The sequence below is a fragment of the Salvelinus fontinalis genome, chromosome 33 (genome assembly GCF_029448725.1).
Source record: "Salvelinus fontinalis isolate EN_2023a chromosome 33, ASM2944872v1, whole genome shotgun sequence".
Lineage (NCBI taxonomy): Eukaryota > Metazoa > Chordata > Actinopteri > Salmoniformes > Salmonidae > Salvelinus > Salvelinus fontinalis.
Window position 1 is genome coordinate 27193311 of NC_074697.1, and position 26845 is coordinate 27220155.

Below are 26845 nucleotides of genomic sequence, written 5' to 3' on the forward strand. Positions count from 1 at the left end.
TAATTGTAAAATAAGAGTCAATAAGTGTTTGGCCAATTATACACATTAAAGTGTGTTTTAGACCGTTCCATGTCGAAAGCAAAGATGAAATCACAGATGGAACGATCATGTTGGGATGTCCTTCCCAAGATATCCCCAGCTGTTTCCGGATTGAGAACATTCTGACAAAGATGGTGGCAAATGAAGATGTTTTACTCAGGCCGTTTAACTCTGAAAATGTTTCACAATTCCGGTTTACTTAAGGGGTGGTTCTCAATGCGACAGCAGCTTGGTCTTGTCGGCTTAGTTCATTAACCGTATAAACAAAACACTTGGAGTGGGATATCTCGCTTCCTCTTCCATCTCTGATTCTGAGTCGTTTCCGCCACCATTGCAGGTTTGGACTGAGATCAGTGCTAAAGCCACTGCCATCCATTCAGGCAGTGGAGAAAACGCACAAACATCCGGCGGCTGCACTTGACATACGATTTTGGAATCACGACTAAGAAAATATACAAAATAACACATTGATTGGACGTAAATATTCACTGTCTGACTACGATTTACGAATCGTGAGTGAGGAGGTCGTAGCTAGCACAGTGCTAACCTAGCCAGCTATTGTAGCTGCTTAGCTAGAATTTCAGGACACCGTAGAAGCAAAGGAAAACCCGCAATGGCACAAATACTACCTATCCGCTTCCAGGAGCACCTGCAGGTATGAAAACAATATAACTAAATACTAATCGTGACCAGGTAGTGTAGCTATCGCGCTACACATCTCCAGATTTGTCTCGACTGCTTGATGATTTTCGCTAACTAGCTAGCTAAGATAACTGTAGCTAGCAGTCCAACACCTGCAGCGAAATGAATGACCTCTCCTCCCCCGTTGCCATGTCATGTTAACTAGCTAGCGAAAAGACTACCACGGTGTGTCAGTTAGCCAGTTAACTTTCTAGGGTTGCCATCAAACGTAACGTTAACAAACTGCTTTCGTATGACCGCTACTATTTGTATTGGCCTGCTAACTCAAACATATTTAATAGCTAGCTACTTAACTAGAACGATGATGTTTCTGCGTGACAGTCTATTCAATAACAGCCAGATGCATTTAGCTATGTCTGCTAGTCTGACACTGATCTTATTAGATTACCTTGGACCTTCATTCAAGTAAGGCAGGTGTTGAGTAATCTAAATTGGCTTAATCAACAGACAGTAGTTCTATGCTGGTCAAAACAGCATAGCTAGCTAGTTAGTACTAGTATTATTTGTTTGGATGTAGCTAGCTATATGGCTATAGCATGATAAAAGGGTAATGCGTTTCAGTCTTTACAAATGGCTAACTACATCACGAATCATCATCAACATAACATCTTAATCAATGAGCCTGTGCATGGGCCTTGAGGCCAGTTAGCCCACTGAACTAAAGCTTAGGCATTAGTTCCAGGACAGGAGCCAACATGTTCAGGTCTCAGACAAGATTACTCACTCATCATGCAAGCAGTGTTCACAGAACCACCTCTGCAACACAGTCACGATAGCAATAGTTTTTTCAATAAATCATTAAAAAAATGTAATTCCATTTCCTTTAGCTCCAGAACCTGGGGATCAACCCAGCTAACATTGGATTCAGCACCCTGACTATGGAGTCTGATAAGTTCATCTGTATAAGAGAGAAGGTGGGCGAGCAGGCACAGGTGGTCATCATTGATATGGCCGACCCCAACACTCCCATCCGTAGACCCATCTCTGCAGATAGCGCCATCATGAACCCTGCTAGCAAAGTTATTGCACTCAAAGGTAAGTACTTCCACTTACCCCAACCCCCTGAACTGTTTCCTTTCACTCAACTAATATGTACAGAGGCTGTGTTTTTAACAATTGAATTCACCCAAACTAAGTGGTTAACTACAACTTTGACTGCTGTAGACCATCATTTCCCTGTGTGTTGCTGTCCTAATGTTTGTCAGTAAGTTATTGATCTAGACCTGTCACATTCTGCTTTGTATGTTAATGACCATATACAGGCCTGTAGTAAAACTGCTTGTAATTTGCAATTTATAGTCAAATTTGAAATTATTTAACTCCTTTGTACACTGATAAAATTGTCATAAAATCATGAATGCTTGTCTATTTTGCTTGTTTTTGCTCTTTTCGTTTCTTAATGCTCTCTTATATGTTTGCAGACGGTGAGTTGGATTTTATATATCATGAGTTGTGGAAGTTGTAATCATGTTTGCACTGTGTTGGAATATCTGTCCAGTACTGTGTATGTTCTGTTTACATAGGAAGGAGTGTTAGAAAGTAGAATGGAAGCACAAGGGGGATGATTTAAAGAGCGGGAGGATATAGGATAAATGACAAACAGAATATGGAAATACATCAAGACCTCTAGGGTAGAGGGAAAAAATCCCTGAAGTAAAAACGTCTGCGTATTAGAGGTCGACCGATTATTGGAGGACAAAAAAAAGCCGATACCGATTAATCAGATGATTATTTTTTATTTTTAAATATTTATATATATCATACACACACACACACACTTTTGTAATAGTGACAATTGCAACTATACTCAATGAACACTTTTATTTTAACTTAATATAATACATAAATACACACACACGCACACAGCTCTGAAGTGACAATGATACTGAAGAGTCTGCTTAGGAGACAAATACTCTCAACTGTTTGAATAAAAATAGAGTTTAAGTTACCTGTGATGAATGTTGAAAACAAAAACTTTAATTTCTATATGCAGGAAATCCTATTTTAATAATGGGCATGGTAAGAATTGACAACCAAAGTGCGAGTCATAATTCCCATGACACCTAGCAAAATCTGAAAAGCGGTTCCTTCATTTATTCCATAGGATATTTTTAGATTCACTTTAAATAAGGTCTGTGTTTCGTGTAGGCTTACATCACCGTGCCAATTTTATAACTGTGTAGATATCCATAGGACAAGGTAACTGATCAATATTGGCTAAATATAAGCGAAGATTAAAACATTTTGTAGAGTGGATTTATGAAAATATGTTGACAAACGTTATCTTATCCTAGTGAGATTTACACGGGTAGCAAAACGTCGAGGCGGTTTAAGCCTGCACGAAACACAGACCTTATTTGAAGTAGATCAAGACATTCTCTATGGAAGACATGAACAGTAAAATAACGAAGGAACCCCTTTCAAATTCAGCTGCAAGTTATTACAGGAATTATAACGCGTCGACTATTTCTCTCTAAACCATATACCTTTGACTAATCCGGAAACTATCACCTCGAAAACAAAACGTTTATTCCGTTCCGTATTTTATCTAACGGGTGGCATCCATGAGTCTAAATATTCCTGTTACATCGCACAACCTTCAATGTTGTCATAATTACGTAAAATTCTGGGAAATTAGTTCGCAAAGAGCCAGGCGGCCCAAACTGTTGCATATACCCTGACTCTTCGTGCAATGAAAGCAAGAGAAATGACACAATTTCACCTGGTTAATATTGCCTGCTAACCTGGATTTCCTTTAGCTAAATATGCAGGTTTAAAAATATATACTTGTGTATTGATTTTAAGAAAGGCATTGATGTTTATGGTTAAGTACACATTGGAGCAATGACAGTCATTGATTGATTGTTTTTTATAAGATAAGTTTAATGCTAGCTAGCAACTTACCTTAGCTTACTGCATTCGCTAACAGGCAGGCTCCTCGTGGAGTGCAATGTAATCAGGTGTTAGAGCATTGGACTAGTTAACTGTAAGGTTGCAAGATTGAATCCCCCGAGTTGACAAGGTTAAAAATCTGTCGTTCTGCCCCTGAACAAGGCAGAACGTTCCTAGGTCGTCATTGAAAATAAGAATGTGTTCTTAACTGACTTGCCTAGTTAAATAAAGGTGTTAAAAAATTTAAAAAAAAATCGGTGCCCAAAAATACCGATTTCCGATTGTTATGAAAACTTGAAATCGGCCCATTCCGATAATCGGTCGACCTCTACTGCGTATGCCATGTACCAATGTGCACCTTTTTATATCGACAAGTCCCCGTTATGGCACATTGCATACTACTGTCTCAATGGCCTAGAGATCAAGGCTTGCACTGGCTGAGACGGTGAAATATTCCTCTGAAGCAAGATCCTTGGGATAACTTTTGATAATTTGTTATTCGTGCACCTATTATGCCTATATCCAGTTTGAGAGCTGGTCTTGGCCTATAGGCCGAAGTAGTCATGGTTTGCATGATTTTGTCAGTGCGTCCTTGACTGCAGTGTAAGAGAGAGACTTGTATTCAGAGACCAAATGTATTGCAGATTCTGCATATTATTAGACTACAGGAAAAGCTGATATGCAATGCAATATTTATTTCAGTGCTGGACTATGGTAGCCAAATTCATTTGTATTTTTGTGTTGACACCCCCCCCCCCCTGTATATTGGTCTCTATGTAGCCTATAATGTATTATATTTTAATTGTTTACTTGTCAGGCAAGATAACTGTTCAAATGTGTCATATCTCTGCATTAGATGGGCTAGCCTTTTGTTTTTATATTTTTTTTTAAGCTCTGTGATTTGTAGTCCAGGTGTTTTAAGATTACACAACAGGACACATAGGCCTATAGACAGACGTACAGTACCAGTCAAAAGTTTGGACACAGCTACTCATTCAAGGGTTTTCATTTATTTTTCCATTTTCTACATTGTAGAATTATAGTGAAGACATCAAAACTATGAAATGACACACATGGAATCATGTAGTAACCAAAAAAGTGTTCTAGAAATCCAAATATATTTGAGATTCTTCAAAGTAGCCACCCTTTGCCTTGATGACAGCTTTGCACAAACTTTTGACTGGTACTGTAGGCTGTGCTTTTCGATGGTAAAATGTGAAAACTATAGCAGGGTCATCATAGGCTACAGCCACAAGAAATGAATGACTAGGAAACTCTTTCGTTGCTCCAATAATAAGCCAGTGATTGGAAAGCCTGAAATTAAATTGGTGGCAGTCGGTGCATCCCAAGACACTTCTCGTTCCTCATCACATCTGTTTGTGCTTTGTGGTCTTGCGTTAATCTGCATTCAGACCCAACCAAAACTCCTTCATTCATCTCAGGATTAATAGTGGGTTAGGAATCCTGTAGAGCTGCTTGAACTCCAGATTCACACCCCTGAAGTTGACTTATAACTAAGCAGATACGTTAGGACTTGAGTAGAAGGGCCTTATACAGCCTTTGGCTTTTGTTGTTAAAGCCTGAATTCAAAATTGATTAAAAAAAAGTGTTGATACCCCATAATGACAAAGTGAAAACATGTTTTTAAAAATGCTTGCAAATTGATTGAAAATAAAATACTGAAATCTAATTTACATAAGTATTCACACCCCTTTGCTGTGACATTCGAAATTGAGCTCGGGTGCATCCAACTTATTTTGATCATCCTTGATGTCACTACAACTTGATTGGACTTTTGGCAAATTCAATTGTTTTGACATGATTTAGAAAGAAACACACCTGTCTATGTAAGGTCCCACAGTTGACAGTGCATGTCAGAGCAGAAACTATACCATGAAGTCTGAGAGAATTGTGATGAGGAATATATCTGGGGAACGTATAAAACAATTTCTAGAATGTTTCCAAGAGCACAGTGGTCTCCATCATTGGGAAATGGAAAAAAATATGGAACTACCCAGACTCGGCCTAGAGCTGGCTGTCAGACCAAACTGAGCAACCGGGAAAGAAGGACCTTGGTCAGGGAGGTGACCAAGAACCCAATGACCACTCTGACAGAACTACAGAGTTCCTTGGCTGAGATGGAAGAACCTGCCAGAAGGACAAGAGTCTCTACAGCACTTCACCAATGTGGGCTTTAAGGGAGTGTGGCTGGACGGAAGCCACTCCTGAGAAAAACGCACATGACCTCACGCCTGGAGTTTGCAAAAAGGCACGTGAAAGACAGAGCATAAGGCAAAAGATTCTGTGGTCTAATGAGATACTCTGGCCTGAATGCAGAGCGCTATGTCTGGAGAAAGACAGGTGATGAGCTGTGCCTGGTTAACACCATCCCTACCTGAAGCATGGTGGTGGCAGCATCATGCTATGGGGATGACTGGTAAAGTGGGAACAATGAATAAAGCAAAATACAGGCAAGTCCTTGATGAGAACTTGCTTCAGAGTACAAACGACTTTGACTGGTGACAGGATTTATGTTCCAACAGGACAATGACCCCAAGCATATAACCAAAGCAACGCTGGAATCGCTTCAGAACAATAATGTAAAAGGCCTTGAGTGGCCCAGCCAAAGCCCTGACTTGAATCCCATTGAAACTCTGTGGAAAGACTTTACTTCACTGCTGATCCCCATCTAACTTAACAGCTTGACAAAATCTGCAAGGAAGAATGGGGGGAAATCCCCAAATCCAGTTGTCCAAAGCTGATAGACATACCCAAGACTACTCAAAGCTGTAATTGCTGCCAAATGTACTTCTACAAAGTATTGACTCAGGAGTGTGAATGCTTATGTAAAAGAGAAATTTCTGTATTTCATTTTCAGTAAATTTGCAACATTTCAAAAACCCATGTTTTCACTTGGTTATTATGTGGTGTTTTGCATAGATGGTTGATAAATGTATTTAACCCATTTTGAATTATTCAGGTTGTAATACAACAAAATGTTGGAATAAGTCATGGGGTATGAACTTTCTGAAGGCACTTGTTTGTAAGTTGTCAATTCACCCAGTCCCTAGAGGTTGTTGCTTATTAGCCTCATCTGGATTGGTCAATGTCTTGACCTTGTCTTGGCCTTTTTGTATTGAATGTTTTCATAACTGGATGCATTTCTGACCATATTATTGGTTGTCCGCTGTGGTCTTGCTTTCTACATTGCAAGTGCTGTTTTGTATGGTCATTTAGGGGTGCTCGCACCGAACCATGACTACCAATATTTCTAAATCAAGTAGAATTTGCTATTACAGTATTTTAATTTCCCCTATGGTTTAATGTTTGTGTGTGGGGATTAGTAGTTGACATTAGTTAGTGGTGATAATGTTTATTTATTTTATTTAACTAGGCAAGTGCTATATCATACCTTTTTCTGTATGAATTTTCAGCTGCAAAAACCCTCCAGATTTTCAACATTGAGATGAAGAGCAAGATGAAGGCTCACACCATGACTGATGATGTCACTTTCTGGAAATGGATCTCCCTCAACACTGTAGCACTTGTCACAGACAATGCCGTCTACCATTGGAGCATGGAGGGAGACTCCCAGCCAGTCAAAGTCTTTGACCGACACTCTAGCCTTGCAGGCTGTCAAATCATCAACTACCGCACCGACGCCAAACAGAAATGGCTGCTTCTCATTGGGATTTCAGCACAGGTAGTGAAATAGAAGGAATTAGATTGTATTTCTGGTTGACACTAGCTGTAATCTACTGTAAAGTGACTTGCATTTTTTTTTTAAATAATCAGTTGGTCATAGAAGTTAATCCGTGTGAGTGTCCACACTACTGTACAGCAATACACTGACCTGATAGAGGCTAATCTCTTGCTTTTTAGCTGTATTGAAGCTTGAACAGCGTCATGAAATGTTCTGCCCTGAAGGCTTATTTACCACTGGAAAAGACTGCTGTAACACAAGCTCTTATACAGTATGTGTTTTCCCTCATTTTAGCAAAACCGTGTGGTGGGAGCCATGCAGCTGTACTCTGTGGACAGGAAGGTGTCCCAGCCCATTGAGGGCCACGCCGCAGGCTTTGCCCAGTTCAAAATGGAGGGCAACACAGAGGAATCCACACTGTTCTGCTTCGCTGTCCGAGGGCAAGCTGGAGGAAAGGTAGGACTCTCCGCTCAGCATGGACATGGAGTAGTCAGCAAGTGCTGTAATTTAATGGGGGGGGGGGGGGAGAATGGGAGATGTTATTTTTCTTCTGAATATGTTTTTGCTTTTCTAGTTACACATAATTGAAGTGGGGACCCCACCAACAGGCAATCAGCCATTTCCAAAGAAGGCAGTGGACGTGTTCTTCCCTCCTGAGGCCCAGAATGACTTCCCTGTAGCCATGCAGGTACTGGAACCACTTCACAGTAGACGGACAAGCACTCATACCTATTCCATACAGACATGCAGGGCCTCAGCATTAATACCCGCTATGATACAGCTACTGAAGACTTGTGTCCCTGCTCTCTGTCCTCTAGATCAGCTCTAAGCAGGATGTTGTCTTTCTCATCACCAAATATGGCTACATCCACCTGTATGACCTGGAGACTGGCACCTGTATTTACATGAACCGGATCAGCGGGGAGACCATCTTTGTTACAGCCCCACATGAACCAACAGCTGGCATCATTGGAGTCAACAGGAAAGGACAGGTAAGTCTCCACTGGGTAGCCGGGAGTGAAGGGGAGTGTGTTAGTCCTTTTATCAGCAGTAACCAAATACCAGTGAGCTGATCAATGAGTTTCCTGTCCAAAACACACAGAGCCATTAAATATTCAGGAGGATGGAAAGCTGATCCATGTCTGTAGAGCCCACTGCTCCAGCTCTCCTCAGAAATCACAAATACTATACCTGTGTGATGGTTTGAGAGTCCCATTTATTAAAAAGTGTGTGTTAGAAATTGTGTGGCAGTGTGCTTTTGTCTCTTAAGAGTATGATTGACGTGTGTGTGTCACTTGGTGACCTTGGCTGAGGGAAGCCTTGTATATAGCTGCTCAAACGGCGCCTCCAGCAGTGAGCACCATGTGAAACACAGTTGGAGGTCCCATCAGGCATCCTAATCTCCTTATAAAGCTCCTGGCTCGCTAACCCTCCAAGCCTGCTGCTCCTTTCCATCTTTATGTATCAAACACATACATACAGTGGGGAGAAGTATTTGATACACTGCCGATTTTGCAGGTTTTCCTACTTACAAAGCATGTAGAGGTCTGTAATTTTTATCATCGGTACACTTCAACTGTGAGAGACGGAATCTAAAACAAAAATCCAGAAAATCACATTGTATGATTTTTAAGTAATTAATTAGCATTTTATTGCATGACATAAGTATTTGATACATCAGAAAAGCAGAACTTAATATTTGGTACAGAAACCTTTGTTTGCAGTTACAGAGATCATACGTTTCCTGTAGTTCTTGACCAGGTTTGGCCCACTCCTCCATACAGACCTTCTCCAGATCCTTCAGGTTTCGGGGCTGTCGCTGGGCAATACGGACTTTCAGCTCCCTCCAAAGATTTTCTATTTGATTCAGGTCTGGAGACTGGCTAGGCCACTCCAGGACCTTGATATGCTTCTTACGGAGCCACTCCTTAGTTGCCCTGGCTGTGTGTTTCGGGTCGTTGTCATGCTGGAAGACCCAGCCACGATCCATCTTCAATGCTCTTACTGAGGGAAGGAGGTTGTTGGCCAAGATCTCGCGATACTTGGCCCCATCCATCCAACCCCTAAATACGGTGCAGTCGTCCTGTCCCCTTTGCAGAAAAGCATCCCCAAAGAATGATGTTTCCACCTCCATGCTTCACGGTTGGGATGGTGTTCTTGGGGTTGTACTTCCTTCTTCTTCCTCCAAACACGGCGAGTGGAGTTTAGACCAAAAAGCTCTATTTTTGTCTCATCAGACCACATGACCTTCTCCCATTCCTCCTCTGGATCATCCAGATGGTCATTGGCAAACTTCAGACGTGCCTGGACATGCGCTGGCTTGAGCAGGGGGACCTTGCATGCGCTGCAGGATTTTAATCCATGATGGCGTAGTGTGTTACTAGTGGTTTTCTTTGAGACTGTGCTCCCAGCTCTCTTCAGGTCATTGACCAGGTCCTGCCATGTAGTTCTGGGCTGATCCCTCACCTTCCTCATGATCATTGATGCCCCACGAGGTGAGATCTTGCATGGAGCCCCAGACCGAGGGTGATTGACCGTCATCTTGAACTTCTTCCATTTTCTAATAATTGCGCCAACAGTTGTTGCCTTCTCACCAAGCTGCTTGCCTATTGTCCTGTAGCCCATCCCAGCCTTGTGCAGGTCTACAATTGTATCCCTGATGTCCTTACACAGCTCTCTGGTCTTGGCCATTGTGGAGAGGTTGGAGTCTGTTTGAGTGTGTGGACAGTTATACAGGTAACGAGTTCAAACAGGTGCAGTTAGGTAATGAGTGGAGAACAGGAGGGCTTCTTAAAGAAAAACTAACAGGTCTGTGAGAGCCGGAATTCTTACTGGTTGGTAGGTGATCAAATACTTATGTCATGCAATAAAATGCAAATTAATTACTTAAAAATCATACAATGTGATTTTCTGGATTTTTGTTTTAGATTCCGTCTCTTACAGTTGAAGTGTACCTATGAAAAAAAATTACAGACCTCTACATGCTTTGTAAGTAGGAAAACCTGCAAAATCGGCAGTGTATCAAATACTTGTTCTCCCCACTGTACATACACACACACACACACACTGCTCCATGGGGATGGCCATCTGTGTACTTCATGAATCTACCAAGCCTAATTCACAAATACCATTCTCTATTCCAGCAGCAAATCTTTTTTTACAGTCAATTCAATTTGGAATAAATATGAGATTAACAAAGGAATGGTATACCAATTTTCTTACAATTGTCTCTACATATAAACTAATGTAATAGTACACATATTTTCATGTCTGTATAGGAGTGGACTCTAACCTTGTCTGTGTGTTATGTGTTTGACCAGGTGTTGTCAGTGTGTGTGGAGGAGGAGAACATCATCCCCTACATCACCAACGTGCTCCAGAACCCAGACCTGGCCCTGCGTATGGCCGTGCGCAACAACCTGGCCGGGGCCGAGGAGCTGTTCGCCCGCAAGTTCAACACCCTGTTCGCTGCAGGGAACTATTCTGAGGCTGCCAAGGTGGCCGCCAATGCTCCCAAGGTACTGCCAATGCACCAAAACGACCGAACAATGACATAATCCCTATCTGTGTGATGATATTTTGTCTGCAAAACACATTTCCGCCTTGTGGGTGTTTTTTCTTCTTCTGCTCTGTCTTTTATCATAATCACACTTTTTAAAATGTAATCTTGCATTTTTCGCACCGTTCCTCCACCCCAGGGTATCCTGCGTACCCCAGACACCATCCGTAAATTCCAGAGTGTGCCAGCCCAGCCGGGCCAGACTTCTCCCCTGCTGCAGTACTTTGGCATCCTGCTGGACCAGGGCCAGCTCAACAAGTTTGAGTCCCTGGAGCTGTGCAGGCCCGTCTTACAGCAGGGACGCAAGCAGCTGCTGGAGAAATGGCTGAAAGAGGACAAGGCAAGGAAACCATAGTTATCATAATAAACTGATACTATAGCTATGTTCACTGTTACGTTTGGATGTTCAACATTGAGCTTTACAGTTTATGTTCCAATTATGTGTTGCTCAACATATAGCACTGGTCTGTTCAAATATCCCTTTAACTATTGGGCTGGCTAGGACTCGGTTAGAAACAGTGTTGGTTAGGGATTCACAGCTTGTTGTGAGTTGTCTCAATGAATGAACATTGCATGTATTCTTCTACAGCTGGAGTGTTCAGAGGAGCTGGGGGACCTGGTGAAGTCAGTGGACCCCACTCTGGCCCTCAGTGTCTATCTCAGGGCCAACGTGCCCAACAAGGTCATCCAGTGCTTCGCTGAGACCGGACAGTTCCAGAAAATTGTCCTCTACGCCAAAAAGGTTAGTGGTGTTATTTCTATTTTAATCTACTAGACCTGTCCAATATAACATTTGACTTGACACAAAATGGAGTTCTGTAATATGGTCAAATTAGATTGTGTTCAATTTTGAACTACAATATGTTTTCCGTATTTCCACTCTTAGGTGGGTTACACCCCAGACTGGATGTTCCTGCTGAGGAACGTGATGAGAATCAGTCCAGAACAAGGCCTGCAGTTCTCCCAGATGCTGGTGCAGGACGAGGAGCCGCTGGCTGACATCACACAGGTCAGAGGCCAAAGGGCCAAACGTCTTCACCACCTCAAGAATTCATTTATCGTCCTATTTCCCTTTATATTTAAATTTGCTGAATGGAAAAAACCTGGTTCATCTTTTCTGTGAGGTGGCTGTATCAAATGCAGCCTGTAAACATTAACATGAATGATGTGTGGTAGCTGATGTTTTGTGTCGGTCTGTCTCCCTGTTCAGATCGTTGATGTGTTTATGGAGTATAACCTGATCCAGCAGTGTACCTCCTTCCTCCTGGACGCCCTGAAAAACAACAGGCCTGCTGAGGGGCCTCTGCAGACACGCCTGCTGGAGATGAACCTGGTCCACGCCCCACAGGTACACATGCATATCACCCCCACAGCAATTTTATATTTTTTGTTCCACTGACTCGAGGACTCTATTTTAAATGAATGCTGTTTTTTTTCCCACTTCAGGTGGCTGATGCCATCCTGGGCAACCAGATGTTCACCCACTACGACCGTGCCCACGTTGCCCAGCTGTGTGAGAAGGCTGGCCTGCTGCAGAGGGCTCTGGAGCATTACACCGACCTGTACGACATCAAACGGGCTGTGGTGCATACACACCTGCTCAACCCTGAGGTATAGGAGACTATCTAACACACAATCACACACTGCATGGAATAGAATGTCCTTGACCAGAATGTTCATAGTCTTGGAGAGAGATGTGTGTGTGTTTTTTGCTCTTAAGAAACGTGACCTTGACTAATGTGTGCATCTTCTATCTGTGCACTGACTGTATATATATATTGACTCTGTCCTACAGTGGCTGGTGAACTTTTTTGGCTCCCTATCAGTGGAGGACTCTCTGGAGTGTCTTCGGGCCATGCTGTCGGCCAACATCCGTCAAAACCTGCAAATATGTGTCCAGGTGGCCTCTAAGTACCACGAGCAGCTCTCCACCAACTCCCTCACCGAGCTCTTTGAGTCCTTCAAGAGCTTTGAAGGTAAGCAGACCATACACCTGATGCAAACCACCTAGTCTTGTCCTCACCTGCATGGAACATGGTCATGAGTGTCTCAACAACCACAGTTGTTCTTCCTTTCGCTCTATCTGTATAGGGACTAAGTTCTGTCTCTGTTCATTCCAGGTCTGTTCTACTTCCTGGGTTCCATTGTTAACTTCAGCCAGGACCCAGAGGTCCACTTCAAGTACATCCAGGCCGCCTGTAAGACGGGACAGATCAAAGAGGTGGAGAGGATCTGCAGAGAGAGCAACTGCTACGACCCCGAACGAGTCAAGAACTTCCTCAAGGTAAGGGAGAAAAGGAGGCATACTGCAACATGACATCACAGCTCAGCATACTTCAGTCTTTATTTGGTTAATTACCCTGAAAGCCAGGTCTGGATGTTAGTTTGATTCTGTGAGCTGATATGAATCTTGCCTCTTCATAGGAAGCTAAGCTGACTGATCAGCTACCCCTGATCATTGTGTGTGACCGCTTCGACTTTGTCCACGACCTGGTCCTCTACTTGTACCGCAACACCCTGCAGAAATACATTGAGATCTATGTGCAGAAGGTATACAACCTCCTATTAACCTGTATAGGACTTTACAGCTTCTTTATTCACACTGAATTAAAGGGTCACTGCTGCTGTGTGATTTATAAATGTTCTGTAACTAAAATATATATGTGTGTGTCAGGTGAACCCCAGCCGTCTGCCGGTGGTGATTGGAGGGCTGCTGGATGTGGACTGTGCTGAGGATGTGATTAAGAGTCTGATCCTGGTGGTGAAAGGACAGTTCTCCACTGATGAACTGGTGGCTGAAGTGGAGAAGAGGAACAGGTAAGGAGCGTGGGGACAGGGAGAAAGATTTCTCAGCCCAGACTGGCTTTATATTAAAGGGGCCTGTTTTGCGAGGGCTTGTTTTTGTCACCAACTGCAGCTGTAGTGCATTTAATTGTGACATTACTTCTGAAAGAGAAAGTAGTGATGAAAAAAGATGAAAGATGGTGCTGTTTGACTCAGTTAAAAGTGGAAATATGTCTAGTTCATGAGCGCCTGAAACGTGAAAATCTGTGTGTTGTCTCCAGACTGAAGCTGCTCCTACCCTGGCTGGAGGCCCGTATCCATGATGGCTGTGAGGAGCCAGCTACCCACAATGCCTTGGCCAAGATCTACATCGACAGCAACAACAACCCAGAGCGCTTCCTGCGTGAGAACACCTTCTACGACAGCCGCGTAGTGGGCAAGTACTGTGAGAAGAGGGACCCCCACCTGGCCTGCGTGGCCTACGAGAGAGGACAGTGTGACCAGGAGCTCATTAATGTGAGTGGGGAAATAAGAAATACATTTTAACTTGACTAGTACATTGAAATGGTAACTTAGCAGTGTTTGCATATGTTTGGCCTCATACTGATCATCTTACATTTCCTGTAAAGGTGTGCAATGAGAACTCTCTGTTCAAGAGTCTGTCTCGCTACCTGGTTCGCCGTAAAGACCCTGAGCTGTGGGCCAGCGTGCTGCTGGAGAGTAACCCATTCAGAAGACCCCTCATCGACCAGGTATGGACCTGTTCCTGCATGTTAGAAATGCAAACATCGGGGCTCCCGAGTGGCGCAGTGGTCTAAGGCACTGCATCACAGTGCCACTAGAGATTCTGGGTTAGAATCCAGGCTCTGTCGCAGCCGGCTGCGACTGGGAGATCCATGGGTCGGTGCACAATTTGGCCCAGCGTCGTACGGGTTAGGGGAGGGTTTGGGCTGGGATGGTGCTGGTGCTCGGATGTCTTTGTCCCATCGCACACTAGCGACTCCAGTGGCGGGCCGTGCACGCTGACACAGTCGTCAGGTGTACAGTGTTTCCTCCTACACATTGGTTTGGTTGGGTTGTGTTTCGGAGGAAGCACGACTCTCGACCTTCGCCTCTCCCGAGTCCGTACGGGGGTTGCAGCGATGAGACAAGACTGTAACTACCAATTGGATACCACGAAATTGGGGCGAGAAAGGGATAAATGTTTTTTTTTTTAAAATAAGAAACGCAAACATCATCCTCACTAAAACCATTGTCCCAACCTCTACTGCGATGCCCCACCCACACTTTCCTCATATTTCTCATGATGGTTAAATTGTTATTTGTGACCCATTTTGGCTCCAAGTGGCAATATTTCCTCCATTCTGGAGTAAAGAATGATGTTGATTATGTTTCTATCTTTTATCAGGTTGTTCAGACTGCCCTGTCTGAGACCCAGGACCCAGAGGAGGTGTCAGTCACAGTCAAGGCCTTCATGACTGCAGACCTCCCCAACGAACTCATTGAGCTGCTGGAGAAGATCGTTCTGGATAACTCGGTCTTCAGTGAACACAGGTACTAGGGCTACTGAAGCTCTACTATCTGTGCTCACTGGCAGACTGAGCTGTCCATTGTGTGTCTGCTCTTTCAATACCGGGAAGCTTTAGAATGTTAAACTTTTGTTGTTTTACTTTGTCAATGCTGAGCAGAATTCATCTGTGTTTTTATTCAGAAACCTTCAGAACCTGCTGATTCTAACAGCCATCAAGGCAGACCGTACCCGTGTGATGGAGTACATCAACCGCCTGGACAACTACGACGCCCCCGACATCGCTAACATCGCCATCAGCAACGAGCTCTTTGAGGAGGCATTCGCCATCTTCAGGAAGTTTGACGTCAACACCTCTGCCGTGCAGGTCAGTGGTCAAGTCTTTTGCTCTGGGAAATGGACCATTGACCAAACGGTTGCTGGTTCAATTCACATTGTGGACAATGCTACTGTTCTGCTTGAATTCTACAGATCAAGAGGTGAACTTGGCAAAAGTTTTCTGTATGTTTTTAGGTTCTGATTGAGCACATTGGGAACTTGGACCGGGCCTATGAGTTTGCTGAGCGCTGCAATGAGCCTCCAGTGTGGAGCCAGCTAGCCAAGGCTCAGCTCCAGAAGGGTCTGGTGAAGGAGGCCATCGACTCCTACATCAAGGCTGACGACCCCTCTGCCTACATGGAGGTGGGCCAGGCTGCAGCCCAGAGCGGTAAGAGACAACATTGTTCCAAGTAATGTCCAGCATGCGAGCAACCACATTTTTCAATGTAGGCTTACCATTTGAGGTGAAGGTATTCACATGCTGTATCTAAATGGGGGTAATGTAGTCTGGGTACCAGTCTCTGGTTCCTCTCCTTGTGTCATATGCCAAAGAGACTGGCCTTTCTCCGATCTCAACCTTCAATATGCAGCTGAATATCTGGCAATGTTGCTCATTGGTTGAATGAAATCATTCATATTTCCCATGACAACATGTGGCGCCTCGAAACAAACATTTAGCTGTTAGCTAGGCAAGTTTTATTTTGAGGCATAAAATCAAAGCTAAGATGTCTTGTGGCTGGAATTGCAGTATGTATTTAGTTTGAGAATTTTGGTGTGAGCTAAACTTTTGACCAACTGGTTTAGTCTGGAGAAACAAAATGGTTGCCGAGCAACCAGACACCAACACAATCTGAGAGAAAAAAAAGGTGATAGTTTCAATATTTTCGTAAGGATAGCTGTGAGGGTTATCGAATCACAATCAAATCATGATTCAAATTATAGAATGTTCAGAATTGAAGAAAGACCAGTATCTGGCAAATGACAGAGTACAAGGAGTGGAATGTAATAGCTGAACAGAGATGGCAACCAGGCGAGGGGAAAAAGGCTTAGTGTTCCCCTACTATCCACAGGTAACTGGGAGGACCTGGTGAAGTTCCTTCAGATGGCCCGTAAGAAGTCACGTGAGTCCTACGTGGAGACAGAGCTCATCTTCGCACTGGCCAAGACCAACCGCCTGGCTGAACTGGAGGAGTTCATCAATGGACCCAACAACGCCCACATCCAACAGGTACTCTCCAAACACGATATACACACACACAGGTTTACCTGACACATCCCTCTCCATCACTGCTGACCAGTATCATACGTTTTCTTATTGTCTTTCTCTATACCAGGTGGGTGACAGGTGTTATGATGAGAAGATGTATGATGCGGCCAAGCTGCTCTACAACAATGTGTCCAACTTCGGGCGGCTAGCGTCCACCCTGGTCCACCTGGGAGAGTACCAGGCCGCCGTGGACGGAGCCCGCAAGGCCAACAGCACCCGCACCTGGAAAGAGGTGTGCTTCGCCTGTGTGGATGGGAATGAGTTCCGCCTGGCCCAGATGTGTGGCCTGCACATTGTTGTCCATGCTGATGAACTGGAGGAGCTCATCAATTACTACCAGGTAAGGTACTACCATTTGGTTCAATTACTACCAATAGTCACTCTCATAGCAATTGCCTTATCCAGGCAAGAGTTTTTAACCCAATCATACCATAGCGTGTTTTTAATGGTCCTGTGTTGATTGAAGATGCCATGGTTGTGTTTGTCTCTAGGACCGTGCTTACTTTGAGGAGCTTATCACCATGCTGGAGGCAGCCCTGGGCCTGGAGCGGGCTCACATGGGCATGTTCACCGAGCTGGCCATCCTCTACTCCAAGTTCAAACCCCAGAAGATGAGGGAGCACCTGGAGCTCTTCTGGTCCAGAGTCAACATTCCAAAGGTAAGAGCGGGAGAGGAAGAACACTGCCACATAGATGTCTATATGCAAGGGGATTCAAATGATCTGCATAGTCTTCCTATTTTATTTGTTCATATGTTATTTGTGTGTGAGAGATTCAGTGTGCTGTTTTGAGGTGGTTGAAGATAATGTTAATGTGTGTCTGCAGGTCCTGAGGGCTGCAGAGCAGGCCCACCTGTGGGCGGAGCTGGTCTTCCTCTATGACAAGTATGAGGAGTTTGACAATGCCATCATCACCATGATGAGCCACCCCTCCGATGCCTGGAAGGAAGGACAGTTCAAAGACATCGTCACCAAGGTAACTGACTGACTGCAACAACACCCAATCTCAGCATTGACTGGATCTCATGTTTTAGATTTGCAAACATGTCATGTTCGTCACTCAAGGTTAAGATGTACTCCATGGTCATTGTATTAGACCAAGTATTTGTCACTGAATAGAAATCCACATCCTGCAGCTGAATGTATGATGCTTTGTCGTACCAGGTGGCCAATGTGGAGTTGTACTACAAGGCTATCCAGTTCTACCTGGAGTTCAAACCATTGTTACTGAACGACCTACTCATAGTGTTATCACCACGACTCGACCACACCCGCGCTGTCAACTTCTTCATGAAGGTACTGGGACGCTACTCTGTCCATACTTGATAGCTTTCAATCTATCTTGTATGTCAATATTTGGCATTCAGAACGACCTGCTTGACTGTCCACTGACTGAACTTTTCTCTGTCCACCTCCAGACCAAGCAGCTGTCACTGGTCAAGCCGTACTTGCGGTCAGTGCAGAACCACAACAACAAAGGTGTCAACGAAGCACTTAACAACCTCTTCATCACGGAGGAAGACTATGCGGTACTAAGATATTTTAACATACAGTGGAAAGAAAAAGTACAGTTGAAGTCAGAAGTTTACACACTTAGGTTGGAGGCATTTAAAACTCGTTTTTCAACCACACCGCAAATTTCTTGTTGACAAATTATAATTTTGGCAAGTCAGTTAGGACATTTACTTTGTGCATGACACAAGTAATTTTTCCAACAATTGTTTACAGACAGATTATTTCACTTATAATTCACCGTATCACAATTCCACTGGGTAAGAAGTTTACATACACCAAGTTGACTGTGCCCTTGAACAGCTTGGAAAATTCCAGATAATTATGTCATGGATTTAGAAGCTTCTGATAGGCTAATTGACATGATTTGAGTCAATTAGAGGTGTACCTGTGGATGTATTTCAAGGCCTACCTTCAAACATCATGGGAAAATCAGACCTCATAACAAAAATATAGACCTCCACAAGTCTGGTTCATTCTTGGGAGCAATTTCCAAACGCCTAAAGGTACCGCGTTCATCTGTACAAACAATAGTACGCAAGTATAAACACCATGGGACCATGCTGCCATCATACCGCTCGGGAAGGAGACGCGTTCTGTCTCCTAAAGATCAACGTACTTTGGTGCAAATCAATCCCAGAACAGCAAAGGACCCTGTGAATACTGGAGGAAACTGGTACAAAAGTATCTATAGCCACAGTAAAACGAGTCCTATATCGACATAACCTGACGGGCCGCTCAGCAAGGAAGAAGCCACTGCTCCAAAACTTCCATAAAAAAGCCAGACTATGGTTTGCAACTGCACATGGGGACGAAGATCGTACATTTTGGAGAAATGTCCTCTGGTCTGATGAAACAAAATAGAACTGTTGGGCCTTAATGACCATCGTTATGTTTGGAGGAAAAGGGGGGATGCTTGCAAGCCGAAGAACACCATCCCAACCGTGAAGCACGGGGGTGGCAGCATCATGTTGTGGGGGTGCTTTGCTGCAGGAGAGACTGATGCACTTCACAAAATAGATGGCATTATGAGGATGGAAAATTATGTGGATATATTGAAGCAACATCTCAAGACATCAGTCATGAAGTTAAAGCTTGGTCGCAAATGGGTCTTCCAAATGGACAATGACCCCAAGCATACTTCCAAAGTTGGCAAAATGGCTTAAGGACAGCAATGTCAAGGTATTAGTGGCCATCACAAAGCCCTGACCTCAATCCTATAGAAAATGTGTGGGCAGAACTGAAAAAGCGTGTGCGAGCAAGGAGACCTACAATCCTGACTGTTACACCAGCTCTGTCAGGAGGAATGGGCCAAAATTCACCCAACTTATTGTGGGAAGCTTGTGGAAGGCTACCCGAAATGTTTGGCCCAAGTTAAACAATTTCAAGGCAATTCTACCAAATACTAATTGAGTGTATGTAAACTTCTGACCCAGTGGGAATGTTATAAGACTTTGAAAGACTTCTGACATTTCACATTCTTAAAATAAAGTGGTGATCTAACTGACCAAAGATGGGGAATTTTTACTAGGATTAAATGTCAGGAATTGTGAAAACCAAATACATTTAAACTCAGTTTAAGGTGTATGGAAACTTCTGACTTTAACTGTATGTGAACCCTTTGGAATTACCTGGATTTCTGCATAAATTTGACATAAATTTTGATCTTCATCTACCGGTAAGTCACAACAATAGACATAGTGTGCTTAAACTAGTAACACACATTCTTGTATTTTTCTTGTCTATATTGAATACATCATTTAAACATTCACAGTGTAGGTTGGGGAAAGTATGTGAACCCCTAGGCTAATGACTTCTCCAAAAGCTAGTTGGAGTCAGGAGTCCGTTAAACTGGAGTCCAATCAATGAGATGAGATTGGAGACGTTGGTTAGAGTGCCTTGCCCTACAAAAAACCCACAAAGTTTGAGTTTGCTATTCACAAGAAGCATTACCTGATGTGAACCATGCCTCGAACAAAAGAGATCTCAGAAGATCTAAGATTACGAATTGTTGACTTGCATAAAGCTGGAAAGGGTTACAAAAGTATCTCTAAAGGCTTCTGTTCATCAGTCGACGGTAAGACAAATTGTTGCTACTCTCCCTAGGAGTGGCTGTCCTGCAAAGATGACTGCAAGAGCACAGCGCAGAATGCTCAATGAGGTGAAGAAGAATCCTAGAGTGTCAGCTAAAGACTTACAGAAATTTCTGAATGATTCTAACATCTCTGACGAGTCTACAATACGTAAATCACTAAACAAGAATGGTGTTCATGGGGAGGACACCACGGAAGAAGCCACTGCTGTCCAAAAAAAACATTGCTACAACGTCTGAAGTTCGCAAAAGAGCAGCTGGCAAAATACTGGCAAAATATTCTGTGAACAGATTAAACTAAAGTTGTGTTGGTTGGAAGGAAGGAACACACTATGTGGAGAAAAAAAGGCACAGCACACCAACATCAAATCCTCATCCCAACTGTAAAGTATGGTGGAGGGAGCATCATGTTTTGGGGCTGCTTTGCTGCCTCAGGGCCTGGACAGCTTGCGATCATCGACAGAAATGAATTCCCAAGTTTATCAAGACATTCTGCAGGAGAATGTTAGGCTATATTTCCGCCAAATGAAGCACAACAGAAGTTGGGTGACGCAACAGGACAACAACCCACTAGACAGAAGTAAATCAACAACCAGGATGGCTTGAACAGAAAACAATAGGCCATCTGGAGTGGCCCAGTCAGTCCTGACCTCAACCCGATTGAGATGCTGTGGCATGACCTCGAGAGCCGTTCACACCAGACATCCCAAGAATATTGTGGAACTGAAACAGTTTTGTAAAGAGGAATGGTCAAATTCCTCCTAACCATTGTGCAGGTCTGATCCACAACTACAGAAAATGTTTGGTTGAGGTTATTGCTGCCAAAGGAGGGTCAACCTGTTATTAAATCCAAGGGTTCACATACTTTTTCCAACCTGCACTGTGAATGTTTACATGTTGTGTTCGATAAAGACATGAGAAAATATACTCGTTTGTGTTATTAATATAAGCAGACTGTGTTTGTCTATTGTTGTGACTTAGATGTAGATCAGATCAAATTGTGTGACCAATTTATGCAGAAATCCAGGTAATTCTAAAGGGTTCACATACTTTTTCTTCTCACTGTACGCTTTGTTATGCATACTGTGGAGAAAAGAAACTGAAAACACTGAAATTACCATTGTGAAAAGATTATTTTGTTGAAAAAGAATGTGCATCCATTATCTGTCATGCAAATGACTTTCTCTCTTGTTACTACTCTGTCCTGTCCAGGCCCTGCGTGCCTCCATCGATGCCTACGACAATTTTGACAACATCACCCTGGCCCAAGGCCTGGAGAAGCACGAGTTGATTGAGTTCAGGAGGATCGCTGCCTACCTCTTCAAAGGCAACAACCGCTGGAAGCAGAGCGTGGAACTCTGCAAGAAGGACAAACTCTACAAGGTCCAGCTTCTCCTCAACTTTATATCAACTAATATTTTGTCTACAGACCAGTGACCCTCAGCTCACACAGATACCTATGCTGCTGTTGTTTTTGTAAAATGTGTGGGTCATATCATTGCTTTTAGATATGTCACTCAGTCTGAATTATCTCACCATGTGTCTCCCCTGTTTTGATGTGCATGTCTGGTGTTTTGATGTGTAGGACGCCATGCAGTATGCGTCTGAGTCAAAAGACGTGGAGCTGGCTGAGGAGTTGTTGGCCTGGTTCCTGGAGGAGGATAAGAAGGAGTGCTTTGCCGCCTGCCTCTTCACCTGCTACGACCTGCTGAGGCCTGACGTAGTGCTGGAGACGGCCTGGAGGCACAACATCATGGACTTCTCCATGCCCTACTTCATCCAGGTCATGAGGGAGTACCTCTCCAAGGTGGGTTAGGCTGGCCACGCCTCGGATGGCAGTTCACCCCATAGGGTATTTTAAACATGACCTAACTCTTACCAGACTATCAGTGTCTCCAGTGAAAAGTAGGTACTGTTAACATGGTGATGCACAAACTTAGGCAATTTAAGTTCACCTTTTAGGAGATTTTGGACAACCACAACTTCAGCCGATCTCATCCTGTTCTGTTTATCTCGATCCTGATACCGGTAATCATGTTTCTTTTTGATTTTCATCTCTGCTACTTTTCCATACAAAAGTTAACGTCAGGAGTTTCATACTGCTTAGTATTCTCCATGCCACATATATTTGTCATATGGCAAGAAATACCAGAACTATCTTCTTGTGATGGAACAAAATGGTAGTATAGTCTACTGGGGGGGCTCTTGTACAAAATGATGCATGTTGTGTTATGCTTAATATAATGATATTTTCGAAACAAGTCTGCTGATATAAAATATATCTGTTTGATAAATATTGTAATTCTAACTTAAAAGTACCACATCAACAATTGTACTAGAGCTTGCATTTGTATCAGAAGTGGCTCATTTCCATCTCTCACTGTGATTTTTCTTCTGTTTTCTTTGTTGATTTGATGATTCCACATTTTTTTCTGTTGAGGGAGAGTTTCAGTGTTTTTTTCTCCTTAAGTTGCCTCTCTGAATTCCCTTTCAGGTTGATGCGATTAAGGAAAAGGTGAAAGTCCAGTCCATTTCCAGTCATTCTTTTTGACCCCCTGTAGTCTGTAGTTTGGAGGAGTGAAACTAGAGGAAACTGCATGAGTCTGTCCCCTCCCATGTCACTGCTGCTTCTGACTCCACACCTTGACTAGACAACCCACCCAGAGTCTTCTGGAGTGGTGCTCTCCCACCCTGCCTTTGGGGAGCTGCTGGGGTTTGGAATGGCTCTGTTAGCTATTGCTCTTTGTTCCAGGGTTGAATCAGTGACTGACCAATCAGGATTCAGGAACTCATTCACCCCAGCAACACCAAAACAGAGGGATGTTTAGTTCCATTCCTTTGAGGCTGTCCACATAAACCAGCAAACTCAGTAACTGTCTAGGAACAGGAAAGGATAACCTACTGTAGTCAGACAATCCTCTCCCTTAGACCTGTAGATACTAATGAAAAACTACCACTCTCTGTAATATCACTGAGCTGCTGTTGGCTTGAGTCTGTGAGAATCTGTACCATTTGCCATTTAGTGGTCAACCTTGGTAGGGTAATGAGGTTTGATTTGTACTGAAATGTATGTTAAAACAGCCCTGGGACCACATTTGAATTGTTCAATGTTGTCCTTATAGTGAAGTTATGTAGCCTCACATTTGGCTGTAGACTGCTGTAAAGTGGGAGTGTAGAACATACTCTGTATGGAAATTGATGAAGTGACCATTCTTTCAGAGTTCCTTCTTATATAACTGTTTACGGAAATAACTCGCAAAGTAAAAAATGTAACGTTTTAATGTTAAATATCCTGCTCCTGAGTGGCGCAGTGGTCTAAGGCACTGCATCTGTTCAAGAGGCGTCACTACAGTCCCTGGTTCAGATCCAGGCTGAATCACATCCGGCCGTGATTGGGAGCCCCAACGGGGTGGCGCACAATTGGCACAGCGTCGTCCGGGTTTGCCCGGGGTAGGCAGTCATTGTAAATTGTTCTTACTTGACTTGCCTAGTTAAAGAAAATAAAAATTGGAACATGTATGTAGACGTTTTTTGTATGTTATTATAATTTTGTTCCTTTGATTTGTTATTAGTTGCATTGTAGTTTCTTTGCTATTCCAGAACTTAAGTGTGGTCTCCAATGACAAGTGGGGTACTGCGTGTGCTTAGGGTGTGGAACGCGTGTTACAAACTTGTAGTGTGTTCAGGGCAAGCATGCGTTTCCCCCTCCATAGCATTTGCAGCACTTTGGACAGGCTAGGAGACATCGTTGTTGGCTGTGCCTGCTTCGCGACGCCTTGACTGGCCGTACAAACCATCCCTTCATCCTCACACTCCCTCCACTGTGGCTCTCTGCCTCTCATGCACTCTTCTAAACAGAGAAATGAACCTAACTGCCGCTTCAGCATGTCTCTTTCCCCTTCAATGAACCTACAGCCTGTTTACCTGTATCTTAAAGCAACGTACTGACTGTTTTGCCAGAAGGCAAGTATGTAGAGAACTGAACCCTACTTTGTGATCTGACAGGAAAGAAGTATACTCATAGTTGACTTACCGGTATGCTTTTCTAGAAGTGATATTGTGAATTTTCAGGATGCAAATGTTGTGTGTTTCACTTACATTCAAGACGCTGCTCGCTTTTTCTTGTGAATTGTCAGTCTTATCTTGTCTTACAATTCCTGCTCTGAGCTGCTTAACAACTAATCAAGAGGACTGACAGGATAAAGATTTGCCATATTTGCTGGTCGACAATTTAATATAAATATAATCTTACCATTTAGAGCTTTTTTATTATTGTGGTTTCCAGTTGATTCGTTGGATATGTTTGTTCTACTTCATGGTAGGGAAAGTTTTCTTGTTAGCATTTGTGGTAGTGCTTGTAATCCCTGGTAGTTCAGTTTCTGTGCCGTTGGACCATATTAGAGCTGTTGAAATGGGTTTGGTTCTCCACATACAGTCCAAACACATGGAAATGGATTCATCTGGTGGCTGGATGGTGGGACCATTGTGTTTTGTTTAAGCCTAGCTGTGTGTGTCTAATCTGAAGTTAGACTCGTTTACAACCCTAATGCTGGTCAAGATTGGTAGCTAGTAACACCAGTAGCCACTAGTGACAATGCCTGACAAAAAAGAAAACTCCCAAACCCGTAGCATGGCCTGCCTCTTGCAGCCTGTTTTAATCTTGAATTTATTTGTCTCTGCCTGTCAGGAATGGTCCCATCGGCCAGCCAGTGAAATAACCCAGAGGTCAGTTATAAGGGCGTCTCATTAGAGCTCCCCTTGCTGGTTGTGTCTGGTTAACATGCTCACTTTTCTGCTTGCCTCAGGTCGACAAGCTTGACGCCTCCGAGTCCCTAAGGAAACAGGAGGAGCAGAACACCGAGTCCCAGCCCATTGTTTATGGTATGACGACCTCTACATAACCCTTCCCCTCTATTTGTTATATATTATAAATACAGGCCTATTATGCCTTGCTTTGTATTTTTAGCACCTAGGCAATGTTAACCCTTTAGAGTGTGTTTGTGTTAGCAGTTTTGGCATGATCTCATGCTAGTGTCCTCTGTGTTGCAGGCACGCCCCAGCTTATGCTCACTTCAGGCCCTGGTCAGGCTGTGCCCCCCCAGCCTGGCTACGGAGGTTACGGCTACCAAGCCGCACCCGCCGGTTACGGCCAGCCTCCCCAGTCTGGCTTTGGCTACGGCATGTGAATGCCCACCACCCCGACCCCTAAGTCATCTGTTTCTCTCCTTATGTTCCTCACCAGCCTACCATGTTCTTCTACTCACAGAATAGACAAACATCAAGCAAACCTGTGCTCATTCAATTTTTATTCTGTTCACCCTTAACTGCAATGAATTACTTTTATTTGTATTGTTTTGAACAGAAATTGGACCACTTTTTTTTCTTGGTTTTCCACATTCCATATTTATGACTACTGAACACTTCCTTTAATGATTTTTTTTAACGGGTTTATGTTATGTATTTAAGTGGACCTTAGAAAGAAGCAGTTAGCCATTTTGAAGTAGTTGGAACATCTGATTTGCACTGTCGTGAGAAGAAACTAATAGAAACTCTTAATTTTGATGTACTGAACGTGTGAACAGTTTACATTGTCTATTGTCTGTATGTATAATGCATTTCATTATTGTATATTCTGAAAAAAGGTTACATAATATTTGAACATATATTGCCACTTCAATGACTATAGCTAGCAACACTAAGTAACAATAGTATATTCTGCACAGGCGTGTAGCTTTATGGAGTTTTAAATGCATAGACATATGTATCTGAGTGTGTGTGATCTAATGATCTAAATAAGAATTTGAATCCCCCTTGGCCTATACTGGCTCTCCAGTCAAGTAGATGTTAGTCCTCCTTTGTTGACTCTGTGTGTTTTAATCTAGGTGACCTGTTTTGCTGTGTACAGTGCTTGTGTGTGAGACTGTGTCTGTGTATATGCAGGGGCGATCGAAGGCTGACTGCAGACCCGTACATGTGTATTTACTCACCACCCTCCTTGTGCTGAGGTCTGTGTATGCCAGGTGTTGTGGTGTTCTAGGTGACCATATGTTTGTGTGTACATAAGAAGGATCATTAAAAAAAGTGGCGATCCTACTCGTCGTCCTCCACAGCGCTGTCCCGTTTGGTTCGGACAGTGCGATTTGGCTCTGAGAACAAATAGAGGAATTGGAGGACAGGCTCCTTTTGGTGTCCTAATGTCAACTTGTTTAGATCAGTAACACTCCTGTAGGTTATGTATTTCAATGGTTATTATGAAGAATTAGATCTCAGTACTACAGCATACAGTGATTTGTTGAGAATGGTCGGAAATAAAAGCCTGTATTTACCTTGATCTATTCCCAAAGTACTTTTGAGCTGTGTGTAAAGTGTCATCCTAATCTCTGAACATACCTTTCTATTGTCATGCATATTAACAATTAAACATTGCCATAAAAGCCATGCTGAAAGGGA

At 43.4% G+C, this 26845-nt stretch overlaps 1 protein-coding gene across 4 annotated transcripts; it reads left to right on the forward strand.

The window, feature by feature from the left end:
- Positions 1-176: 176 nt before the first annotated feature.
- Positions 177-26726, forward strand: LOC129831903 (clathrin heavy chain 1-like). Of its 4 annotated transcripts, XM_055895464.1 has the most exons (33): positions 177-694; positions 1569-1776; positions 7068-7336; positions 7631-7792; positions 7911-8024; positions 8155-8328; positions 10657-10854; positions 11035-11235; positions 11485-11637; positions 11782-11904; positions 12106-12243; positions 12342-12506; positions 12691-12871; positions 13016-13179; positions 13320-13445; positions 13570-13712; positions 13961-14195; positions 14309-14431; positions 15088-15233; positions 15391-15574; positions 15721-15913; positions 16596-16753; positions 16860-17132; positions 17284-17451; positions 17618-17767; positions 17956-18087; positions 18210-18320; positions 21608-21778; positions 21981-22202; positions 22890-22910; positions 25083-25120; positions 25201-25276; positions 25445-25534. In XM_055895464.1, exons 1-32 carry the CDS (start codon positions 653-655, stop codon positions 25229-25231), a joined length of 4917 nt encoding a protein of 1638 aa, XP_055751439.1. In that variant the 5' UTR covers positions 177-652; the 3' UTR covers positions 25232-25276; positions 25445-25534. The 4 variants fall into 4 exon arrangements, with proteins under 4 accessions (XP_055751439.1, XP_055751436.1, XP_055751440.1 ...); XM_055895461.1 differs by lacking the exon at positions 25083-25120 and having other exon boundaries at positions 178-694; positions 25445-26726; XM_055895465.1 differs by lacking the exon at positions 22890-22910 and having other exon boundaries at positions 178-694.
- The last annotated feature ends 119 nt before the right edge of the window (positions 26727-26845 follow it).

Bases quoted from the DNA above. Each gene is read 5' to 3' on its own strand.
- LOC129831903 (XM_055895461.1), top strand. From the start codon at position 653: ATGGCACAAATACTACCTATCCGCTTCCAGGAGCACCTGCAG. The intron at 15,914-16,595 runs GTAAGAGACAAC...TACTATCCACAG, and splicing joins CCAGGCTGCAGCCCAGAGCG to GTAACTGGGAGGACCTGGTG. The intron at 17,133-17,283 runs GTAAGGTACTAC...GTTTGTCTCTAG, and splicing joins AGCTCATCAATTACTACCAG to GACCGTGCTTACTTTGAGGA.